At 39.0% G+C, this 21,149-nt stretch overlaps 1 protein-coding gene across 2 annotated transcripts in view; it reads right to left on the bottom strand.

Annotated features, from left to right (window-relative positions):
* ZSWIM8 (zinc finger SWIM-type containing 8) overlaps positions 1-21,149 on the bottom strand; it is a 67,086-nt gene that overhangs the window by 25,389 nt on the left and 20,548 nt on the right. For both annotated transcript variants that reach the window (XM_086752247.1, XM_086752248.1), the window contains exons 2-9: positions 17,483-17,636; positions 16,215-16,309; positions 10,277-10,449; positions 8,453-8,560; positions 5,049-5,130; positions 3,638-3,758; positions 3,063-3,264; positions 2,098-2,273 (exon numbers count right to left, since the gene is read on the bottom strand). In XM_086752247.1, the coding sequence (XP_086608373.1) occupies positions 2,098-2,273; positions 3,063-3,264; positions 3,638-3,758; positions 5,049-5,130; positions 8,453-8,560; positions 10,277-10,449; positions 16,215-16,309; positions 17,483-17,636 (1,111 nt within the window). The remainder of the gene's footprint in view (positions 1-2,097; positions 2,274-3,062; positions 3,265-3,637; positions 3,759-5,048; positions 5,131-8,452; positions 8,561-10,276; positions 10,450-16,214; positions 16,310-17,482; positions 17,637-21,149) is intronic.

Here is a 21,149-nt window from a genome sequence, read left to right as displayed (position 1 = left end):
GCTTAGACAGGTGTACTCTTCACTGGGTAAAAAAACTGTCTGGATGGCCGAGCCCAGAGAGTAATGTGAGCCTCAGCAGTCTGAAACCAGTGAGTACTATGGGGAACTGCTCTTGGAATCATTCATAAAACAGTTTGCAGCAGCTGTGAAACAGTCCTGTGAACAACTCCAGTCAAGACGTTCACAAGTACAATCTAAACAGTCTACCCAGGGAAGCATAATACCAGACAGAAACACCTAATCTACCTCCCAGGTGTTTACCTTTTTACCCTGATATGCCCAGCTAGAGCCCTACAATTTAATTTAGGCTTCAGCAAGCTGTCCTCAAGAGACTAAACTGTTGCAAGTCATTGTCACAGAACAAGCAAGACAAAAATAATTGTTAAGTAACTCTGAGGAAGAAGCAAGCTGGAAGGGTTACAGACACTTAAATTACACAGCAGTTAGTCCCATGCCCCATGCTATCATGGGAAGGACAAAACATTTCTGCAATTCACAGCTCCAAATCTCATGTAGGACCTAAGCATATGAGCAAGATGGTGCAATTTCTAGTAATCCATTTAGACTGCCATCTCATTTCTGCCACATATTTCAGAGATGTGAGCTACAAGCCAACACTTCAATCCTCTCAGATTTCCCGTCAAAAGCAAAATAACAACAACAACAAAAAAATCACATCAAAATGGAGTGACCCAATTCAGGTGTAAAGGGTATTAGAACAAAAGTGGCTACACAAAACAGACTGCTTCTATTTGTCCACTAAATAAATTAATTAACAAAGGAGCTTAATCAAGGAGGGGATCTTCAGAAGGAAGAAGAAGGGAGAACCACTCAGGAAAGGTAACATAAGGATAAGAGTCTGCAATGAATTAGGAATGAGGTAGCAAGTTGCCTTAGGATTCACTGAAAAGAATACCAAGGATGAGTTGAAGAGGGTGGTTCTTGGTGACTACTCAAATGCCAAGGGAATAAGTAATCAAGAAGAAGCATTTCAATTATGCATGAGCTCAAGAAGGAGATCTGGGAAAATTTTAACTGTGGCAAATAACTCAAATGTGAATACACATAGCACAAGTTCATGCTTTATTAAAAGTCAAAACCTTTTGTGGTTTTTCTATGTGATTTGATCGATGTTTGTCTTTATTTTAAGTCTCATTCTCAGTTTCCTAGAGTTTTTGATTTGTCATCTCCTATATTTAGCTTCATATCATAAATTGTACAAGACAGAAACTGCATCCATTTTAGTGTCCTGATGTATATTAGATAAATAGGGCATTTTTTTAAACATTACACAACAATTCACAGAAAGCAAATTCTGTTAATGTGTAAATGTATTGAAGATACCATCCTGTTTTCGTTTGTTCTGAAAAACTTTGAGCACTTATATTAAACTAATTCACTGCATTTTACACACCACGCTTTGTAGACTAGATGTACAAACCAAATTATTGCAATGTTAACCACAGTATGTCAACATGAGCCCTCAGTATCTCCACTGCTATTTAACTAGTGCTAAATAAAGATGACAGTGATTTACCAAGGCACAATACAGTTTAGAAACCTACAGAAGCCTCACAATTTTTCCTCAGACAATTGAAAACACTGACTGAAATTATACACCACTGACACTGTTTACCAATACACTACATAGAATAAACTCCCTAAGAGCACAGAAAGCACGAAATGGTTCATCTTGAAAGAGACAACAGTGAATGACTGGGCTACACAGAAATCTATTAAGCTGCTGAATAGTTAAATTTAGAATGCATTAAAATTTATTGGTAGTCAGTGTTATCATTTGAAGAAATGTTCTCCACTGGGACAGTGAAATGCAGAATTATATTCATATGTAAAAGAGAACTCTAAGAAAACAAATAATTCACAGTACATTATGTTGCTAAAAATGAGCAGCAATAGCAATTAAAGTTTAAAGTAACTACAGTGCTCTTAAAACTTAGATAGCACATAGTCCAGAAGGACTAATGTTGAAAAGGTAATGAGGTAATGATTCAAACAAGACATCTACAGAAGAAACTCTTGAGTGTGCTTGAACATCACAGAAATAAATAAGAAACTGGATCTGATTCTGGTGCTCACCTCTGTGGACTAATAGTTGGGTCAAGGACAGCCAGCCTCCAAAGAACCACCATCTCATCACACATACTTGCGCAAGCATGAGCAGCTACTTCTGACTGGCCGTTGCTGCGTCCTGTGTGCCCGCTAGCACTGCTATGTGATGCAGACGTTCGCACACTATACCACCAGCCAGTTATCTGCAGAAGAAAGTGTTCAGTGGAGCTGTGTTGTGGCCAGTATCCCATCCCTTGCTCTTACTTAACCTCATAACCAAAAGGAAACAGGATCTGTAACTAGTACCATGTTTTCATTTGACACCAAAATAACAACGAGCATTAAGGTAGCATTGTTTTGTGAGAACTAAGGGCCTCTCAAAACTTCTCTGGTTAAAAGCCACATGCCCACAGAACAAAACACTGACAGGAGGTTCTCTTACTAGAGGCCTTCACGCTTGGAGGAAAACAGTGAACAGATGTGATAAGCTAAGCATTTCATTTCCCCTGATAAAAATTGAAGTATATGATAGAGCAGTAAGAAAATTCACAATGCATTTTATAATATAGAGTGAAATCAGTGTCCTGAACTGTCAAAGGAAACATTTTTCTTAATATTAATTTAAAAAAAAAAAACAAAAACACAACAATTACTTAAGCCCATCAAAATATATCTTCTACAAAAATAACCAAAGAGTCTGAGATTCTACCATCCAATTATATCTTTAGTCTTTGTCAAATGACATTTCATAGGTGATGTACTCTGTTTTGGGGGGGGGGGGGAGGGGGGGGCGCGGGAAATCATTAAAATAAATCACCTTGACTGGGCAGAAATAAAATAAAAAAATCAAACATGCCAAATAAAAGAGTCCAGGCTCCTTATATTCATGTTAAAAATTATTCAGCCATGGATTGTACAGGCACATGGCATCAGTCACTAGCTCAACCTAGTTCCCCAGAATTTCCCCCCTGAGAGCAAAGAGATTTGAGTACCTGCTCATAGTTGAGACATTGGTCAGTCAGAATCTCCAGCAGAGGAGCTGCATTGGTATCCCGTCTCTTAAACATCTCGCGCACAATAGAAAGCAGGTTCCAGATTCCTTCAGGCTCTCTTCCTCGCAGGGGACGCAGGAGACAGGCCCACTCAGCAGCAGCTGGCGGCTCCGTGGAAGAGAGATACATTGAATTCACATCACTGTGGATAAAACAGAAGAGCAAGGATGAGAAAAAATGAAATCAAGCACAGCCATACAAAATCCTGAGTATATTCTACATCCAGAAGTGTATTTGCACTTTAAATGGGACAGACACGCATAACCTAAACGAGAGGATGCATAATGAGAATGAGAATACCAGACAAGTGAAATATTGTGCCAATACATAGTGTGCTCTCCTGAAATAGCATTGGACAAATGTTATTGCAAAATGCAAGAATAGAGCCCAGAATAGTGACCACAAAACTAAGCATCCTTCAGTCCATGGCATCAGAGGAGGGTACAGGTTATACAGTGAATGAGTTTCCAGGTTACATGAATATCCCATTTTCCCATCAGTGGGAAACAGTTTACCTGAAAACAACAGGAGAGGGTCCACAAAATTTATGAAGAGTTTTCTTTATGTTGTCACTCAGAGTAGATTCATCTAAGTACCAGGTGCTTTGATCTGATGCAGAGGGTCCAGCAGTGGGATCTTGACAAAAAAAACACACATATACAGTCTTCAGGCTTTGAAGAGATTTTCCTGTGTGTTCAACCACAGAGATTATAGGGAGCACACAGGTAGTGTTACTCAGTTTATTTCATCCATTGCAGAATTCACTATTCAGAACTCTCTCAAAATGCTATCATAACATTACCTTAACCACTGACTACACTAAATTGGGAGACATGGCTGGCACACCAAATGGTAGCACTACAACCAGTCAGACCAGGAGAAATTCAAGGACTGTGTCAACAGAAACCTCATTAAGTTCACTGAGGAAAAATGTAAACTTCTGTACCTGGGAGAGAAAACCCAATGCACCAGTACAGACCGAAAACCAAATGGCTGAGTAGCTGACAGTTTGGTGATTATGGTGGATGCCAAGCTGAACACAAACCAACGGCAAACTTTCACTGAAAACACAAAACAAAAAAACCAACCTGCAACCTGGGCTATATTAAGAAAAGCAAAGCTAGCAGATTTAAGGAACTTTTTTATCTCCCTCTACCTGGCACTGGTAAAGTTATACCCGGAATATTGTGTTCAATTTTGGGTCCCCCAGCTCAGGAATGATACAGAGAAACCAGAGAGGATATAGTGGAGGGGTATCAAGATAACTGGGGGCACAGACCACATGCCCTGTGAGGCGAGATTGAGGAAGGATGTACCAATTTCATCTAAAAAGGAGAAGGCGAGGGGTGATCGTTAACAGCCTACAACTACTTGGAATCACAAATGTGATGCAGACAAACTCTTCTTGGTAGAAGGTGATGATAAAAAAAAAAAAAAAAAAAGGATACTCACATTGCATATTAGGGAAAAATTCTTGACCAGAAGGGTAATGCAGCACTAAAATAGGAATACTCTGTAACATCTCTGGTAACTAATACTCGGCTAAGCTAGCCCAAGCCACAGCTCACCTAATCTAGTGTTGCAAACAGTCCTGTTTTAAGTAGCAGGTTGGAGAGGTCCCCTACCAATCAACATTTCCAAGAGTCTACAATTAATAGCAACTTAAAAAGAAAAATATTTTGTTAGAAAGGTGCATTGTCTGATGCTCCTTTCCTCTGCATACGCTCTGAGGCATTCACTAAACCAGTAAGCGCCTGTTGCTATGCCATATATACATGCAAATATCTGTACTTATTGCTTTTCCTTGACCTTCACCTGCAACCCCAACTACGTAGTAACAGACCAGTTCAGAAACTCAAAGCAATGGAAATATATCCATTTCCTATCTGTGACAGAGATTACTGAAATAAGATATAACAAGGTTACCCGGGGCTCCACAAACTGTGTTGATGGCGGTAGACTGGGAAGATAACAGCTCATCCAGTAAGCGCTGAGCAGTTGGAAGAATCTGAAAACATGAAGCAAACTTTCAATATACAGAGTATTTCCCATCCTGATATACCCAGCCAAAGATTTGCCTGGATTTTCATGATTGCAGCACTCTCATAATTTCAGAAGTATCAAATACAGAGTCACATTTTCAGAAAGGACAATAGAGGGTGCTAAAGATTATACAATAGCAAACCAGCTGCTATACTTTCTCCTGCCTTCCTCAAAGCAAACCTATATCCAAGATCTACTTCCGACATTCACACCCTAAATATACAAAAGCACCATAGGTTACTAGTTCCCTTCTCATTCCTTGAGGAGTAGGAGCCCACAGAGAGTGATACTGCAGCTAATTTTGAGAGGTAGGGAAGTGACTGCAAAGTTACAATTTTCCTGCACTTCAGATGTTCTTTATTTCTTGCTCCTAAATAATTTCTCTAAAATCCAAGCTAATGGGAACAGAAGAGCAAACTATAAATTACATCTATACATAACATTTGGGGCAGACTTCAGCTTATTTACCATCCTGTTAGCAAAGAAACCATATATATATATATACACACACACATATATTTTAACTCAGACTCAATAGTAAACTAATGCAATTTCAGCACTAAACTAATGCAATTATAGCTTCTGGACAGTTTGGAGCATAAGCAGAGAGGGCTCACACCTGACTGCAAAATCCTAAGTAGATATACCCTTAATGCACTCTTTTTGAAAGAAAAACATGTAACAAACTTTTTTCCCCAAACTAAGTCTGGGCTGCAACCGTAAATCCATGCCTTTAGCATGTATGCTTACAACAGGTTAGGCAAACAGGATTTAAATGACTTGCAACAGAACATCTGACATCCACCCATCTCTCTCCGCACAAAAGCTCAGGTTAAAGATCACACATACTGCAAAGCAAGGCACATTCAGTACACCTACATTTCCAAATAATATGGACCCATCTCAAATAGATGGAAGAAAAACAATGCTTCAGAAGGATACTTCGCACTTGAGTCACCTGAAGAAACAAACTCAGCATTAAGCTATTCTTGACCTTTTTCCACTACTACATATTTTAAGTCACCACAAAGTAGAAAAGTCACAGATCTAGGTAATGTCACACCATAATGCTGAAGTATCAGGTACCTGCAAGTAACTCTCTTTCAGGTATTTTTGCCAAAATATTCATATTTAATTGAAATAGGATTACGGGCTTCATGAAGAGAAATAGCTCTTGGGAGAAGAACTGAGTAATAAATTCTAGTTGCTCAGAATCACTGACATTTTCATAGATATGGAAAACACTTTCCACAGAGATTTCAAAAAACATCTCCTTATCTAGCTGCATTGCTACAGATCACCATCCCTTTATACTTGAAAGTAATTCGGCATTATATTACTGTACCATAATGTAATTCACAAGCTGGAAATAAATATAAAATAGAATCATGTGTAGATTCTACATCACGTAGTCAAAATACAGGGCCCCGAGGTACCAGAATATCTATCTCCACTGATAAATCTTAAGATTGAGAAAGAGACCGTTGGAAAAGTTTGGGGTGTGCCTTGCCTTTTCCAAGGGAATTACACAACACAGGTTAAGATGCATCTACCAATAAAACCCAAACTTCTCTTGGGCAGCATCCATCAGATTATCTGTCAAGATAGTAATAATTAAATTAAATAATCCATATGTTCCTGCATGCCCAGCTGATACTCATAACTGAAGGAGAAATAAAACCTTCAAAAAGGAGCAGACAATATTTGAAAGCAAACAACTAACATGCCATTCAGGAAATGACTACCAGCACTGCCAGCCTTTCAAAACTCTCCTTTATTAAGCATCAGACTACGTGACATAAAGCTCCAAGTTCTTAAGGAGAGAAGAAAAGCTTTGTCTCTTACATAATGCAGCAAGAAGCACACATTATTGGTGCTGAACTCTCAGCAATAAAAAGCAGTATTTTCATACCACTTTCATATTATATGCTCCCTCTATTTCCTCTCATAAGAAGATTAGTATTTCTCTAGGAAATTTAGAGGACCTCTTCGCAAAAGAATATCTCAGTGCCCCAAGCACAGCACCACAACATGAATTTTAGACACATGCTGACAGTAATCTAACTCTTACTTAAGACATTTATGTACGCACTATTGAAATGCGATAGATACCCACACAGGTCAGTTTTTCCTCAACCTCCTTTGGTTGAACCAGCATTAAAAAGCTGCCAAGCCCTTATATTTTTAAAGCAAACATTTCACAGTCACTCAGGTATTCTTGTGTGTTTTGTGCAAGCCTTTTAAGTAAATGATATAAATGACCTGACCTTGAACAAAATGGATATTTAAGGAATAAGAAAGCAGATTTTGCCTTTGACTAACAAAATTTCATGTCTGTTAACTTCCATAATCCAAATGATTCCTACGTGTCGTAGTTCAGCCCCAACGGGGACCAGACTACGCAGTCTCTCTCTCACTCCCCCCACTCTCCGAGAGAATAGGAGGAGATTTGACAAACAAAAGAAAACCAGGAAAAAAAAACCAAACACGCGGGTTGAGATTGAACAAAAAAGTAAATTTAACAGTAATGACAGAAGAAAACAAGAGAGTGATGGAACACCAATACAGTATAATAGCTCACAACAGATCTCCACATCCAGTCTCTTCCAACTAGCAGGGCCTCCCTTCAGCACCCTCCTCACTTATATACTGAGCATGATGTCAGATGGGATGGAATAGCCCTTTGGCTAATTTGGGTAAATTAACCCCAGCTGTTAGCTAAGTAGTTAACTATCCCAGCCATAGGGGCTACCAGCTTCAGTTCTCCACCCAGCTCAGGTAAATATTAACTCTATCCTGGCCAGAACCAGGACACTACGAATCACCAAGAAACTATACTGGGGGAAGTAAAAAGTTCACCAATTTGGTGCATTAGAAAGTGCTCACCTAAGGCATGCATAACACAATTCCCTGGGTAGTCTTCTCCACATAACTAACCAAACACACAAAAAAGAAGCAACCTGATTAGTTCTGACCTAAGTTTTTCACCATCATGCATTAATTTTACTGTGTTGGATCTTCCACAAGCTAAATGCATATTCATGCTAAAATGAATAGCCGCCACTCTTTCTGCTTTTAAGACACTTCTACTTCTTTTAGTTGAAAACAGACAATTGTCAAATAACAGAATGGCAAACCTGAAAAAGGCAAGAACTGAAAGCCTTCCCAGCAGCTCACAATCAAATAGCATAACTGGTTATCTTGCAACAAAAGACACCATATAAATTGACCCAGAATAAAGATAATAGTTTAACAAAAAGTCAGTCCTATTGATTGTCCCCATTTACCTGTTGTGGAAGTTCACTGATTAGGTACTGAGCAAATTTTTGCAATTGGTCTCTTTGTAGCCGAGACAAGGACTCAGAAACAGGTGCTCGTAAGCATACCGCAGATGCCTGAAGAAAGAAAAGGAGACATAAACTGCCATTAACAGGTCAGACTTAATGAAGCTGTGTCCACTGAATGGATGAAGTGTCATGAACAGTAGCTACGCTGATGCATATCCTGCTTGGTCTTGACAGACAGTTTTTTTTTTCCTGTAATTATGTGCTGTACTGCAGATAAGATGCAAATAAGCTGTTTAGGCTTTATAAAAACTGTTTTTAAGAGTTTATTTTCAAGGAAACTGCTTTAACAGCTGTGCCTAAGATCTGTTGTTGCTAGCAAGTGCACAAATACTGGCAGGGATTTCACAAACAAACCTCTAAAACAGGACATTATTCTTTAAGCTCTTGGCAAATCAACCAGCTCTGTGGGGGGCTGTTTCACAGAATCACAACCACTTCATTTATCTTGTTACAGGTTTCTTCTTCAATCTTAAAATCAGCTCTTTCTATATCTTAGAGCAACTTAGATGATAAAAAAACCCGCCACCTTTAGTTTCTTAACCTTTTTCACTCTACAGAACAAAAATGCCCAAATGGGATCTACCTAAAATTTAACTTGGAAACAGGCAAGGGCAGTTTGATAATAAAGGTGCTTTTGATATTGATTTGTCTACATAGAGCAATATACTTTGGCTTGTAACTTGCTAGTGTCAGTAGTCAGTCAAACATGAAAATAATTTTACTATCATTTTTTGAGGCAGAAGAAAGGATTGGAGGGAAAGGAATTCTTTTTATCTTACAGAGAGTCCAAACTTTCTGACTGTAAATAATACAAATTAAAATTTGTTTCCTATCCTCACTCTCCATATCCACCTTTTAAAACTGGAACTAGTAATTCAAAGCAGGACCCTTTTTTTTTTTTTTGCCAACTCCCCGGCTCTAAGTACAGAAAGTATACTGAAATTCCAATGATTTCACAGGAGTATCAATTTAAGCCTATTACAATTGTCCATTGTGAAATACTAACAAGCTTCAGCAGGTTATTAGCACTCATTTAAGAATCTGGAGTTGATGATAAGCACAAAAACGTTCTGTGACAGCAGACAATTTTCTGCTCCTTTCAATCATCCAAGCTTCATCCTTCTTTAAGATGTATTTCTCAGCTTCCCAAAGACTGAGGAAATTAATCTGTATGCAAGATGGAACTCTCAACTTCTGTATTTCACCTGGAGTCTCCTGGGACGAGAAACACCTACTTTTCACTCTAAACAAGTCCACAGAGAATACAAGTAGTCAAATAAAAACATAACTGACTATTTGAAATCTACAAGTCAAAATAACACTTACCTGCCTCAGTATGTGCTAAAATGAAACGGTGAACATAAGAAGTCAGTGACCAAAATTACTTTCCTTCTGCACTCTGAATGATCAACCAACCAGAAGAAAGAGCTTTCAAATCCCATATTTACAAAGACCTTTCACTCCTTGCAGAACTGAAGAAAGAATGAGTAATTCTAGCATTTAAATGAGAAACAGTAAGGGGCCAAAAAGGACTCTGCATCTACCCTTAGCAACTTGCACATTATCAAAGGACACTCTGCAGTTTAAAGCCTCAGACAATTCACTCTGCAGACTGCAACTGTGAGCGCACATTTGTACAATCTGTAGCCAAAAGAAGTGCCAACAACAATTTCCCTAAAGAGAGTGCATGTTGCGTAAAACTGTAATGAGGAGAGACTCAGAGAAGATGCCTAGGGGAGAGCAGAACTGTATTTAAAGGCCTACATTGTGTATCCGGAAGAGGCAGAGCGCCACGACGTGAGCACACCACTTGGCCCCAGCTCCGCAGGTACAGCTGCATGACGTGATCCTGCATCGATCAAACATCACCGCCACGTTGTACGCACCTTTGGGTGGCACCATCTGTGGGGGTACCACAGTGGCACTTAGATGGAAACCTGGTAAGATTCAGAAGTCCAAAGTTACTCTTCTGGTGCTTGGGAAACAGATTCACCTAGCACAGAAATTTAGGTATGTGCTATTTAAACAGTGAAGCAATGTGTCCAGCAAGAACATCCATGAACACGGATCTAGAATTTCCAGCACTGTTTTCTTCCCAGTTAGCTATGGTAGAATATTAGCAGAGAGGCACAACATGTTACAAAAGGCTAAAAAAAAACCAACAGCTTTAAGTATATTAATTTATTTATAGATTTATTTCTATTAATATTCAGCAAAGAAAAGCAGAAACTGAAACATCACTGAAAAGTGTGGGGTTTTGATCACAGGGTCAAAGCTAGACTATACATATTTTAGGCATGCTTTGTATGTTAATTAACTCTGGCATCAGTGCAGAACAGCCTAGGTGACTTCTTCAGAATTATTTCCAATTCAGTCAACTTCCACAGTTTTACAGTGGACGAAAGAAGGCAGCACTTACACCTGAACACTTACCACCATTCACTGCTGCCCATTTCTCATAAATTATGTACCTCCTTGCAATTTTGTGAATATTTGATTTTTATAAACCATATACTGAGAAAATTTTAAAAACCCTCTTGCTTAGACTAAAAACAATTGAAAAGGGAAATTTCAGCAATAACACTTGAATGAATCCAGCCCCATTGATCTGTGATCAAATAAATAGATTATGAATCTCATCTCAGGCAGGATGAAATGAGGCTTGGCTTCATGCAAACTCACGTACAATGCATACTAGTTGTAGTAATAACGCAGCTTCCTCTGCAGGTAATGGCTATCCAGAGGCACACATATTATGAGCAGGAAAATGCCATTAGGAGCTTGAATCTTCTACTTGTCTTGAAGGTCCCTATCACCAGTTAATCATCCTCTACAGCAATGAGTATCAGCCTCAAAGCCTTTTTGCTAGTCTCAAAATCAGTTTTAATGAAGCACAGAAAGCACCAAGGGTATTGAAGCCGTAACTAAAATTGAGTCCAACAATCTACACCTTAAATGAAAAAAATACAGCTTGGGACAGATGATTGAAATAGTTTCTCCACCATCATCACATGGAAGTACACTATAGATCCACACCACTCAGATTTATTATGATATTGTGAGATTATAACAACAATGGTGTTCAGGAGTGCATGTGACCTACTAAATCCCATTTTAAAAAATGTGCACTCTTCCTTCCTCAAAATATCATCTCACTGCCAATACAAACTTGCTCTTATCTTGTTTAACCTATTTCTCCTATTCACCAGAATTCAAATCCTCTTCCTGATGTGGGTGATTATTTTGGTCAGTACACATAATGCCAACCAAATTCCTCAGCCATTTTAGCAATTGGAACAGAATCAAAACAAAAGGTGGCATTCACCACAAAATCACTGCACTGCTTAGTACTAGCTACAGTTCTAATTTATGTTCCACACTTGGACAATACAACCCAAACAGTTCAGCTAGTCCTTCTGTTATACTAGAAGCATCTCAGACTAATGCCAAAATGTCCTAATTTTCACAAAAGTAAAGTAAGCATTTCACAAATTGGAATTGCAGCATTTCTGTTTCAGGGAGAAAAAAGTATTCAAAAAGTGTTAGAGAAGAATGGGTCACAGCTATACACTCTTATCAATTTCCTATCATGAAATTTTTATTCATATACAAAAACATTTAACTGACTAATTACAAAGAGGGAAGAACAGTTATAAAAAGAGACAAAGAAAATGTAAGGGCTTCAGCACAACATATCACAAGCTTCAACTCAAACTGTACCTTGATGAACACATCTGCCTCTGACACTGTGAATGCAAGCAGCTCTGACCAACTATTTTGCACCAGCAACCTCGCTGTACTGAACAACTGTTTGTGGAACGGCCCAGCAAACCATACCAGGAGAAAAAGTCTGGATTAAATTAATGGTTACTTTTACTAGGAAAAATACTACAATTCAGTTCACTGTGCAGCTTACAAAAGTTGAAGCCTGCAGGGACTGAGAAGATGACTGTGAGGGGGAAAGAAGGCGACTCCGTTCTGAAGTGCTTAGCCCAACATTTCTGCTTAAAGAAATGGTCATCAAATTGTACTTGTTTACAGTCAAAGTGCAGCTATTGTCTTCTCCTGCAGATCACAGCTCTTACCCTCTTGCTTAAATATGAAGATCAAAATCATATCTACTGCACACCTGAGTGACCTGGCCACTGCAAATATGTTCCTCACTCCCACCCACCCCCTGCTCCCACTACCTGATAACGGTTTATCTACTCCATGCACAACAATACATCACAAAAACATGTCTGCATGTATGAGCAGCACTCATTCTGCTACTGCATGTAGCCCACCAGAAAACAATAAGATCTATACACTATTCTTGGCAAGCTCCACTCCCAAGAGACCTTGAGAATGAACTGCAGGGCAGAGAAATTGCTCTGCCAGGAGTCTAACCCCCCATGTTACCATTCCTCTTAAATGCATCATAGGTGCAGAGCAAGCTTAGTGCTTCTGTGAAAGCACTCAGGCTTTCTACACAGAAACTGCATCTTACATTTCTTGTGAGTACCAGATTTACTACTCCTGCAGAGATCAAATATGTCAAGCAGCCAATGCCAACATGTCAGAGGATGTGCCAGGCACACACTCACTACGCACAGAGAGCACCTGGAGTGATCTGCTGCACCCATGAAGCAGGTTTTATCACGCAGTGAAGAAGGAGCAGCAGCACTCCGACACTTAATTAAGACATATGGTTTGATCACATGTAAAAGCTGGAAATGATCAACTGCTGCCTCGACTATGTCCTACAAAATAGAGATGTCTTCTTTTTCAGTCCATAAGCTAGCCTTCTCACTGCTCTACTCTCAAAACTTAATCTTTCAGGAAAAGTATCAAAACCAAATGTATGCTTCCTGCTGGTTAAAATGCAGTTTTCAGAATTTTAGAATAGCTACATCAGTGTCTTTTGCATTTAATATTTATTTTATTATGAAATTTCAGGTCTGTTTATCCATTTTTCTGAGGTCTTATTAGTCCTTATGATTTCACGTGGAAATGCACAAATTTGAAATACCCCAAGCTACTCAATAAGCAAGTGGAATAAAAAGATTTAAGCAACCTACAAGTTAACAACACCCTGCTAAGAATACTTCTTACAATACAGCTTCCAAGCTTTCTGCATTGATATTTGGTAGTTCTGAAGCCCCTCTAACAATGAAACCAAACACATCTCTGCATGGAATTTAAGAACTTTTCTCTGGCTTTCCCAGGACTAACAAAAATGGGAAAACAAGACCTGAACAAAAGCTTTTAGGCAGAAAGTAAAGCAAGGCAATTTTGGACATTTGGGTGTTTTAAACCAAGACAGGAGAATCTCTAAAAAGTGGAGACTTAGAGATGCCATTTAAGGAGATGCAAAGTTAGAATCCAGACTGAACTTGCTGCTGCCATCCTCCTTTGTTAAAAAGGAGTTAAGACTATGATAGGAAAAAAAAAAGTCCCTGACATTATCAATTACAACACATCTACTTGAGAACAGCAATAAAGTGTAAGAAGGGGGGGTATATGACTGCTACAAAGGGAATGTGCAGGAGTCTACCAAAAAAAAAGGTCTACAAAAGCCAATTCTTTGTGTATATATAGTAGAACACTAAAAAAGTGGGGTTTTGGAATGTGGTGAAGAGGTGCTATTGTTAAGAAACTAGCAATATAGATTTGCATGTGGACAAGACAGCTAAGATTACTCATTTATGTTTAAAAAATGAAACGATCTTATACTGCAAAGGAAAGTGAGATTAAAAGAGCACAAAGCACATTTCAAGCTATATCCTACTGACTACACTATCACAATGCACTGCCCAATCCCCCTCCAAATCAAATCCCCTCTTAAGGGCTGCTTCATTTCCCGTGTTTCTTTTCCCATTTGTCAGTATATGAAACTCAGAACTGCAGTCACACACCTGATAATCACTTGGAGCGGACAACTGAAATCATATCCACCCCACCTGTACTGCCCAGCTTCTGGGCTGCTACTCATGGGGGAAAGAAAAAAAAAAAATTAAAATCCCTCCATTAGATAAAGTTCCTCTACTAAGGAGGAAATGTTACTGTTTAAACAAAGTTACCTCCTTTCCTTCCACACGTAATCCTTTGTCAAGAAGCTCAGATCCTGCATGTGTACTTGAGAAATTCCTCCCATGTATCATTCACCACCTCCTCTTTTTCCCTCGACTCCTCTGCTCCTCCCTCAAGGACAGGTTTTGCACTAATATTCCTAGCCTTTGTTCATTTACATTGCTTTACATCTCCTCGCCTTTTTAATTTATTACTGAAACAAGTTTTGACCACAGTCTTAGCACTGTATATTAAATATTCTGCTCTTTTCCATTGTGAAACTCCCAGAAATTACTGTATTTCAGCCAGTTGCATTTTAACTCGTTTTGCCTCTCAAACATTTGCCTTCCTGAAGTTCAGCAGATGCCTTAGAGGCCTCTCTCAGCACTTCAGTCCTGACATCAGCAGCTTATGAATGCACTCAAAAGTCAGTTTAATCCTATTTAGCTCAATTTCATTGACGTTCAAAAATTACTATCTGGTCTCACTGACAACTCAGTATACCTTATGTATGAGGAAGTATTCCACTCTCATTCCTGAGAATTCCTGCTATTGTTATTACAGTAGACAGTGGACTAGGTAAAATTCTTTCAAATGCTTTATCCTATATTCAGATAACACAGTCTCTTGCAATTTGCTTATTTCAACTACTATCTCCTCCTCTTTTTGTTCTCCCCAAATTTTTACAGTATGAGTCTCTCCTGTTCCCTTTTTGAGGGTCCTTTACCTAAATTTATTAATTCCACTGATCACTGAGAGTTAAGTATTGCTGGTACCAGCAACTAAACAGCCCACAGAAGTCTCTGCCCCTCAATCACAGGAAAATATAGGAACTTTCCTCCTTAACATAATACAGCTTTTTATATTATCATTTTTCTTATTACAACCAGGCTCAATTCCCGCATGCCAATTAATACTCTAATTCTGATGCTACCAGTTGCAGAAAAAACAACACATCTACAGTGGAATGACATGGCTCACCCTGACATATTAGTGTCTTTATTTCACATAACGCCTTCCTGTCTAACAGTTGTCACTGGAAAAGCCAACTCAATATTCTTTACTTCAAAGTATTTAATGAAAAATCCAGAGTCCAATTCTTTGTTTAAGATAAGATTAGTTTCTATAACCATAAATCATAAAAATAACAAGATAAGTGAGAAGCAATGAAAAAACCCACTGTCCAGCAAAAGGGATTTCCTTCTGTCAAAACACTACATGAATGACTGCATTATGAATACAACTCTCTTGCTACAAGAACAATTAAACCTTGCACACTTCTCTGCCATACATGCACTTTAGGCATTTGACCAGACCACTAGAAAATCAACTTCTCTTTATCAATGAGGAATGTAAGCATTATGGAGACAAAGGCATTCTATACCGTTTTTTCAAAAATGTTAAGACAGATTAAGGATCAAATTTTCAGAACATTTTTGGCTTTTCGCTCAGTCTCACAGTTGAGCTGATTGATGCTGAAATAAACACAGTATTTAGCTCAAGACATTACAAAGAATGCATGTGGCAGGGAGTTCAGCCTAGGATGCCAGAAAAGCTCATTTTAAGACACAATCATACCACTGCTTTCCCACTGCAGGTATGGCTTTGGGAATACAAAATACCCAGAGATGTGGAGCTGCAATGTTCTTACCTATCTGAAGAGGGTCTTTGACTGCCCTCACCCGGAACAGCTGCTCCCCTCGCTGGAACTCATCTGCACTGCCATTCGCCAAACATGAGTACAATCTGCAAAATATACACATAACATAACAAGATCAGCCTGGTTTTGAGAAACTTCACATTATTTTCCTCTTGCATTCTTTGTTGACATGGCTTTTGAAAAATCCTTGCTCTTTTCTGCCATTTCTCCATTACAATTCAACAATAAAAATCATTAGTCTCTTCCTAACTGAGTTTAAGTATAGCCACTGGCATCTCTAGAAATTTCAACCTAAAGCTCTGAAATACAAATTCATTCACAGCCTAAAATTAAGCTTTTATATACAGCATAATAACAACTCAAGGTCCAATGCTAGCATGTCACAGTAAAAACTCTGTGTACCTCCAGATGAATTACCTACATGCTCACATAAGGTTTTTTTACATCTGTGCTGATTAGAATAATGAACATGTATAATCAGCTGGCTTGCTCTATTTCCCCCACAGGTGATCTTACCAATTACATCAGCACTTCTAACACGGCCTCCCCGATCTGACACCAGAACCTTAGATGAATGCGTCTAAGAACTTTCAGGATGATTCTTTCTAAAAGAGTGTAATATCACTACTTTGCAACAAAATCCTGAATGCACAGTGATGTGGGTAGGCCTCCTAAGGTATAAAGGCTTCAGCAAAAATTTTTTGGCAAAAAAATCTAAAAGCACAGAGTTCTTGACTATGTAATCATATAACTTATGTGGAAACGTAAGAAACAGCCATCTCTCTGACTGTATCCAGTCTGATTGCTCATGTACTCAGAAAATTCTGATTTTCCTACTTACACCAACAAAAGGCTTGCACACATCCGAGCTAGCCCTCCTCGGCAATTTCTGAGCCCAGTTAAAGCTCTGACTCAAGCAACAGATTCAAACTGGAAAGAATACTGCGTCAGACTAACATAAGGACAAAACTCTACAACAAGTTACTGTCGGGCAAATTAAAGAGTGCATTTATTCTGCTATCATTTACACACAGAACCTGCTTGTGTACATGCTTTTCCTGAGACATATGCAGAGCACCTCACCCCAAAATAAAACCCCGTATCATGGCATATCCCACAGCAACCCATCCATGTACTACAAAACACACATGAGAACAGCAGAAGCAGCAAATATGTGTGACATCAAATGGACAATGATTCTCCTCCAGTGAACAGAATTTTTCCTTTAGCATCAATGGAACAGAAATAGTATTCATTACCTGATATCTTCCTCATTTTCTGGGAAACTCCAGAAGGCGATTCGAAGCTGCAGTTGCTCAGGCACTGGAGGATAAACTTTCTCCACCACCTCGAATGGAATGTGAAATGCAACCTGTTTTGCAGACAGTTCCACCAATGGGATCACCAGCCCATCTAGAAAGACAAGAAACAAAATGCAATTAGCCATTCAGAGAACAAAATTCAGGAGAGGCTAAAGCGATCAGAACAGGGAGCCCTGCCACTTCCTCTCTCATCTCACCAAGTTCAAGGATCAATTTTGATAGACAGTAAAAGGCAGCTGAGAAGTTTTCTGAAGAATTGCCTGCCAGCTTTAGGTCGTGTTCAGCCCCCTAGAGCACGGGTACACCTTCCTAAAAAAACCAGTCCTTTGTCAGGAGAGCTACATTAGCTTAGCAGACATCAGTGACTCAAACTGAAGCTATTTAGCAAGACTTAAAGTAAACAAATATTTTTCACATATTTCTGTCAGAATATGGCAGCAACATCTTGTGCATGCCAGATGATTACACAGAGAAGAACTATTACAAGGTATGTGCACAAGATGGCAATGGAAAGGTTATCCAGGAATGTTAGCATTGACTTTTTGGTCAGTATTTGGCAGCTTACAAGTTTTTAATTTCAGTTAGTATTTGTTGTTTTATTCCCGTCATCACCACCTTCCATATGACATCTGTCTTTAGATTTCAAATTCTTTACAAAAGCAACTGGAAATTCACACATTTGTACAGTGCTGACTACACTGAGACCATGAGGATCTCAACTTAAGGCACCAAGAGCTTTATACAAATACATTTAGTCATCACCTCTCTGCCAAACTAACTCCACTTTCTATATTTTTAAGTGCAGATGAAGATTTCTTATCATCAGACTATGGGAGCCTTATGCTTCTGCTTCACTCTGAGCTAGATTACACTCTGAACAAAATGCCAGACTTGCCTTATCTGCAAGCACCTCACTGCTTTACTGAGATCACTTGCTGATCCATCACTTCAGCAGCCTTGGTTCCCCTGTCTTCCAAACTCTGTTGCCAAAAGCCTAATTAATTCTGTTTCAGTTATTTGATGTTAGGTCTCTTCACCTCCCTAACCAGTTTCTAAAACACCACTGGAAGCCAGAACGTAAACTAATCTGGCCCTCAGCTTTCCCTCCCCACTGGCCTCCAGGCAACATATCAAAGGAAAACTTAAGCCCTGATGTCAGTAAGTGCTTTCTCACCCTCTGCCTAGAGACACCCTCCAGTCCAAACTGCTGGGAACCAGATAGGAAGGGAGAGGGCTTTGAAAGTGCATGCACACAGCAAAGCGGCCAACATCTCCCCCAGTACTGAGCAGACACGACAAGTGGAAGGACTGCATAAATAGGGAAAGAAAATACAGTTTTCAAACATCCACATTTATGATTTTTTGACTGCAGTGAAATTGGATTCATTTGGCAGCATTAACTTCTCCCAGAGTCAGTCTTCTACTGCCAGGTTTGTATCACCATCACTAGTGACTTTTAATCTATGTTATAGACGGAGCCTCTGTTTTACAGTGCTCTAACCCCACTCACAAACATGACAGCAGCAGATTGTAAAGTGAGCAAGAATGGAAAAGCAGAGTGTCCTTCTTTCTACAGCTAGCAGATAAACAAGATTCTGGCAGAAAAGTAATCTCATTTCCACTGTTGATAACCAGACAGGTGTAACGCTTTCATCAAGTCACTAAAAAAGTTTATTATTTTTAATTAGTGCTTAGAGTCAAGTGAAATATTATTGCTGCTGCTACAGTAGTAGTAGAGACCACAGAAGGTCCAAATTGAGGCACTTCAATACTTGAAATTACTCTGAGCAATGAAAGGAGAGATACTTCTAGTGGTTTTAACTGCACTTTTTCCAAGTCTTTCATTACATAAAACCAGAAAAGAGGTAACACCTAAACAACCTCTACAAGGTAAAAGACTCAAAAAAAATACTTCAGTACTGAGTGAAATACCTGCACATTCTTCAAAGAGCTACAAGCCTGCAGTCTGGATGGTACTCCTTCTTACAAGAATTTGGTGTTATTTGGTGTTGGGTGTGAAGGCCAGATTAGAAATGCTAAAGACAGACCGAGCTGACAAAAAAAATCAGCAAAGGCAAATGCATTCTGCTTATTATTCTATAAGCAAACCTTAAATACATTTCACTTTACTGTTGTAATGGACTAGGACACACATACAATCAACTACTATGTCTCAATGGTATCAGTAGAGTATTACTGGTACTAGGAGCAGTCATACAGTCATTGCAATTGCCCTCCAATATCTCCTTTACATAGTGTTACATGACCTTGTCTTTCAAGCTAAACTAAACCAGCTCAAGAAACATTCTTTGACAAGTGTTACTGAAATTACCTCTCCCGAGAAAATACTTTTTCCAAGTGGGAAGACAGCATAAGCCCTTCTCATCTGCTTCAGTGCAAGTCCAGTGCAAATCAGCCAGCCTGATTTTAACAGTTTTACACAGTGAACTAAGGTTCAAGGCTGACTTTGCCTTGAACTGATTAACTGATTCATCAGCTGTACTGTGTTAGTAGTAATCAGCAGAAGACAGGTGGCCAATTATCTGGCATATCTGTCATAACCCACAGTCAGTCACAGCACACAGCTTGGACATCTTCAGAGTAAGGTGAAAGCAGTAAAACTTGGGGGGGGGGGGGGGGGGGGGGGGGGGGGAACAATCCAAAAAGCAGTAACCTTATCTACAAGACCATGTACCTCTGTAAAATGATGAGTTTTCTGCAAGGAAAAAGAGTCACGCAAAAGAAATGGTAGATGACAGTAGAAAAGCAGAAAATATTTTTTCAATTATATTTTAAGGGCAGATGAATTCACAGCAGCTTACTTGCCACACGGTGTAAATACTAAAATTAAGACGTTAAAATTCTCTAAATTTCAAGGGGGTAGTCCCCTACACAGCCAAAGTGAGAGAGATGTTTATTGAGGATATGACTCACAGCATCAGAGGATCTTACCCTATTAGGCCTCCTGTGAAGTCTGGTGGACAATCTGAGTTAGGTACTTGAATTAGACTCTGAATACTCTCCTTTGAGTTCTAAACAAAGAGAGATTCACTCCAAAAGTTTATCTCTAGATACACAAATTAACGGTTGGTGGATTCATACCTACTTGTATCAAAAGCTATTACCACTAAAACAGACAAAAGGTACTCCAGTACTATAATAAACATATTTTCAGCAAGAAAAGAAGAAAGCATTGTAGCTTCTGCTCAGAAAGCACAGATAAGCACAGCAAAGATGATTGCAAATTGAATATAAAAAATGATACAGTAGTGAAATCAAAGATGTACTAGAAAATTGACAAATCTGCAATATAAATCTATCCAAGGCAGAAGATCATTTTAAATTGTGATGCAAAACTAGCTTCAGAAGCAGACACGATGACCCAGGCAGAACAAAGGAAACATTTCAAGTCTTGGAATAATTAAGTGACAGGCAAAGTATAAGCAACCTCAAACAATTCTCACTTATAGGTTAAATAATGAGCAAAACCCAAGTCAGGAAGGGATTTTGAGAGGTCATCAAATCTATACCTCCTACCTAAGAGGCAGGATCGGATCAAGCATATCTAAACCATTCTGAATAAATCATGCCTCATTTACTGCCA

This window comes from Chlamydotis macqueenii, chromosome 7 (genome assembly GCF_036417535.1).
Source record: "Chlamydotis macqueenii isolate bChlMac1 chromosome 7, bChlMac1.mat, whole genome shotgun sequence".
NCBI lineage: Eukaryota > Metazoa > Chordata > Aves > Otidiformes > Otididae > Chlamydotis > Chlamydotis macqueenii.
This window is presented reverse-complemented; position numbering and strand designations above follow the sequence as displayed.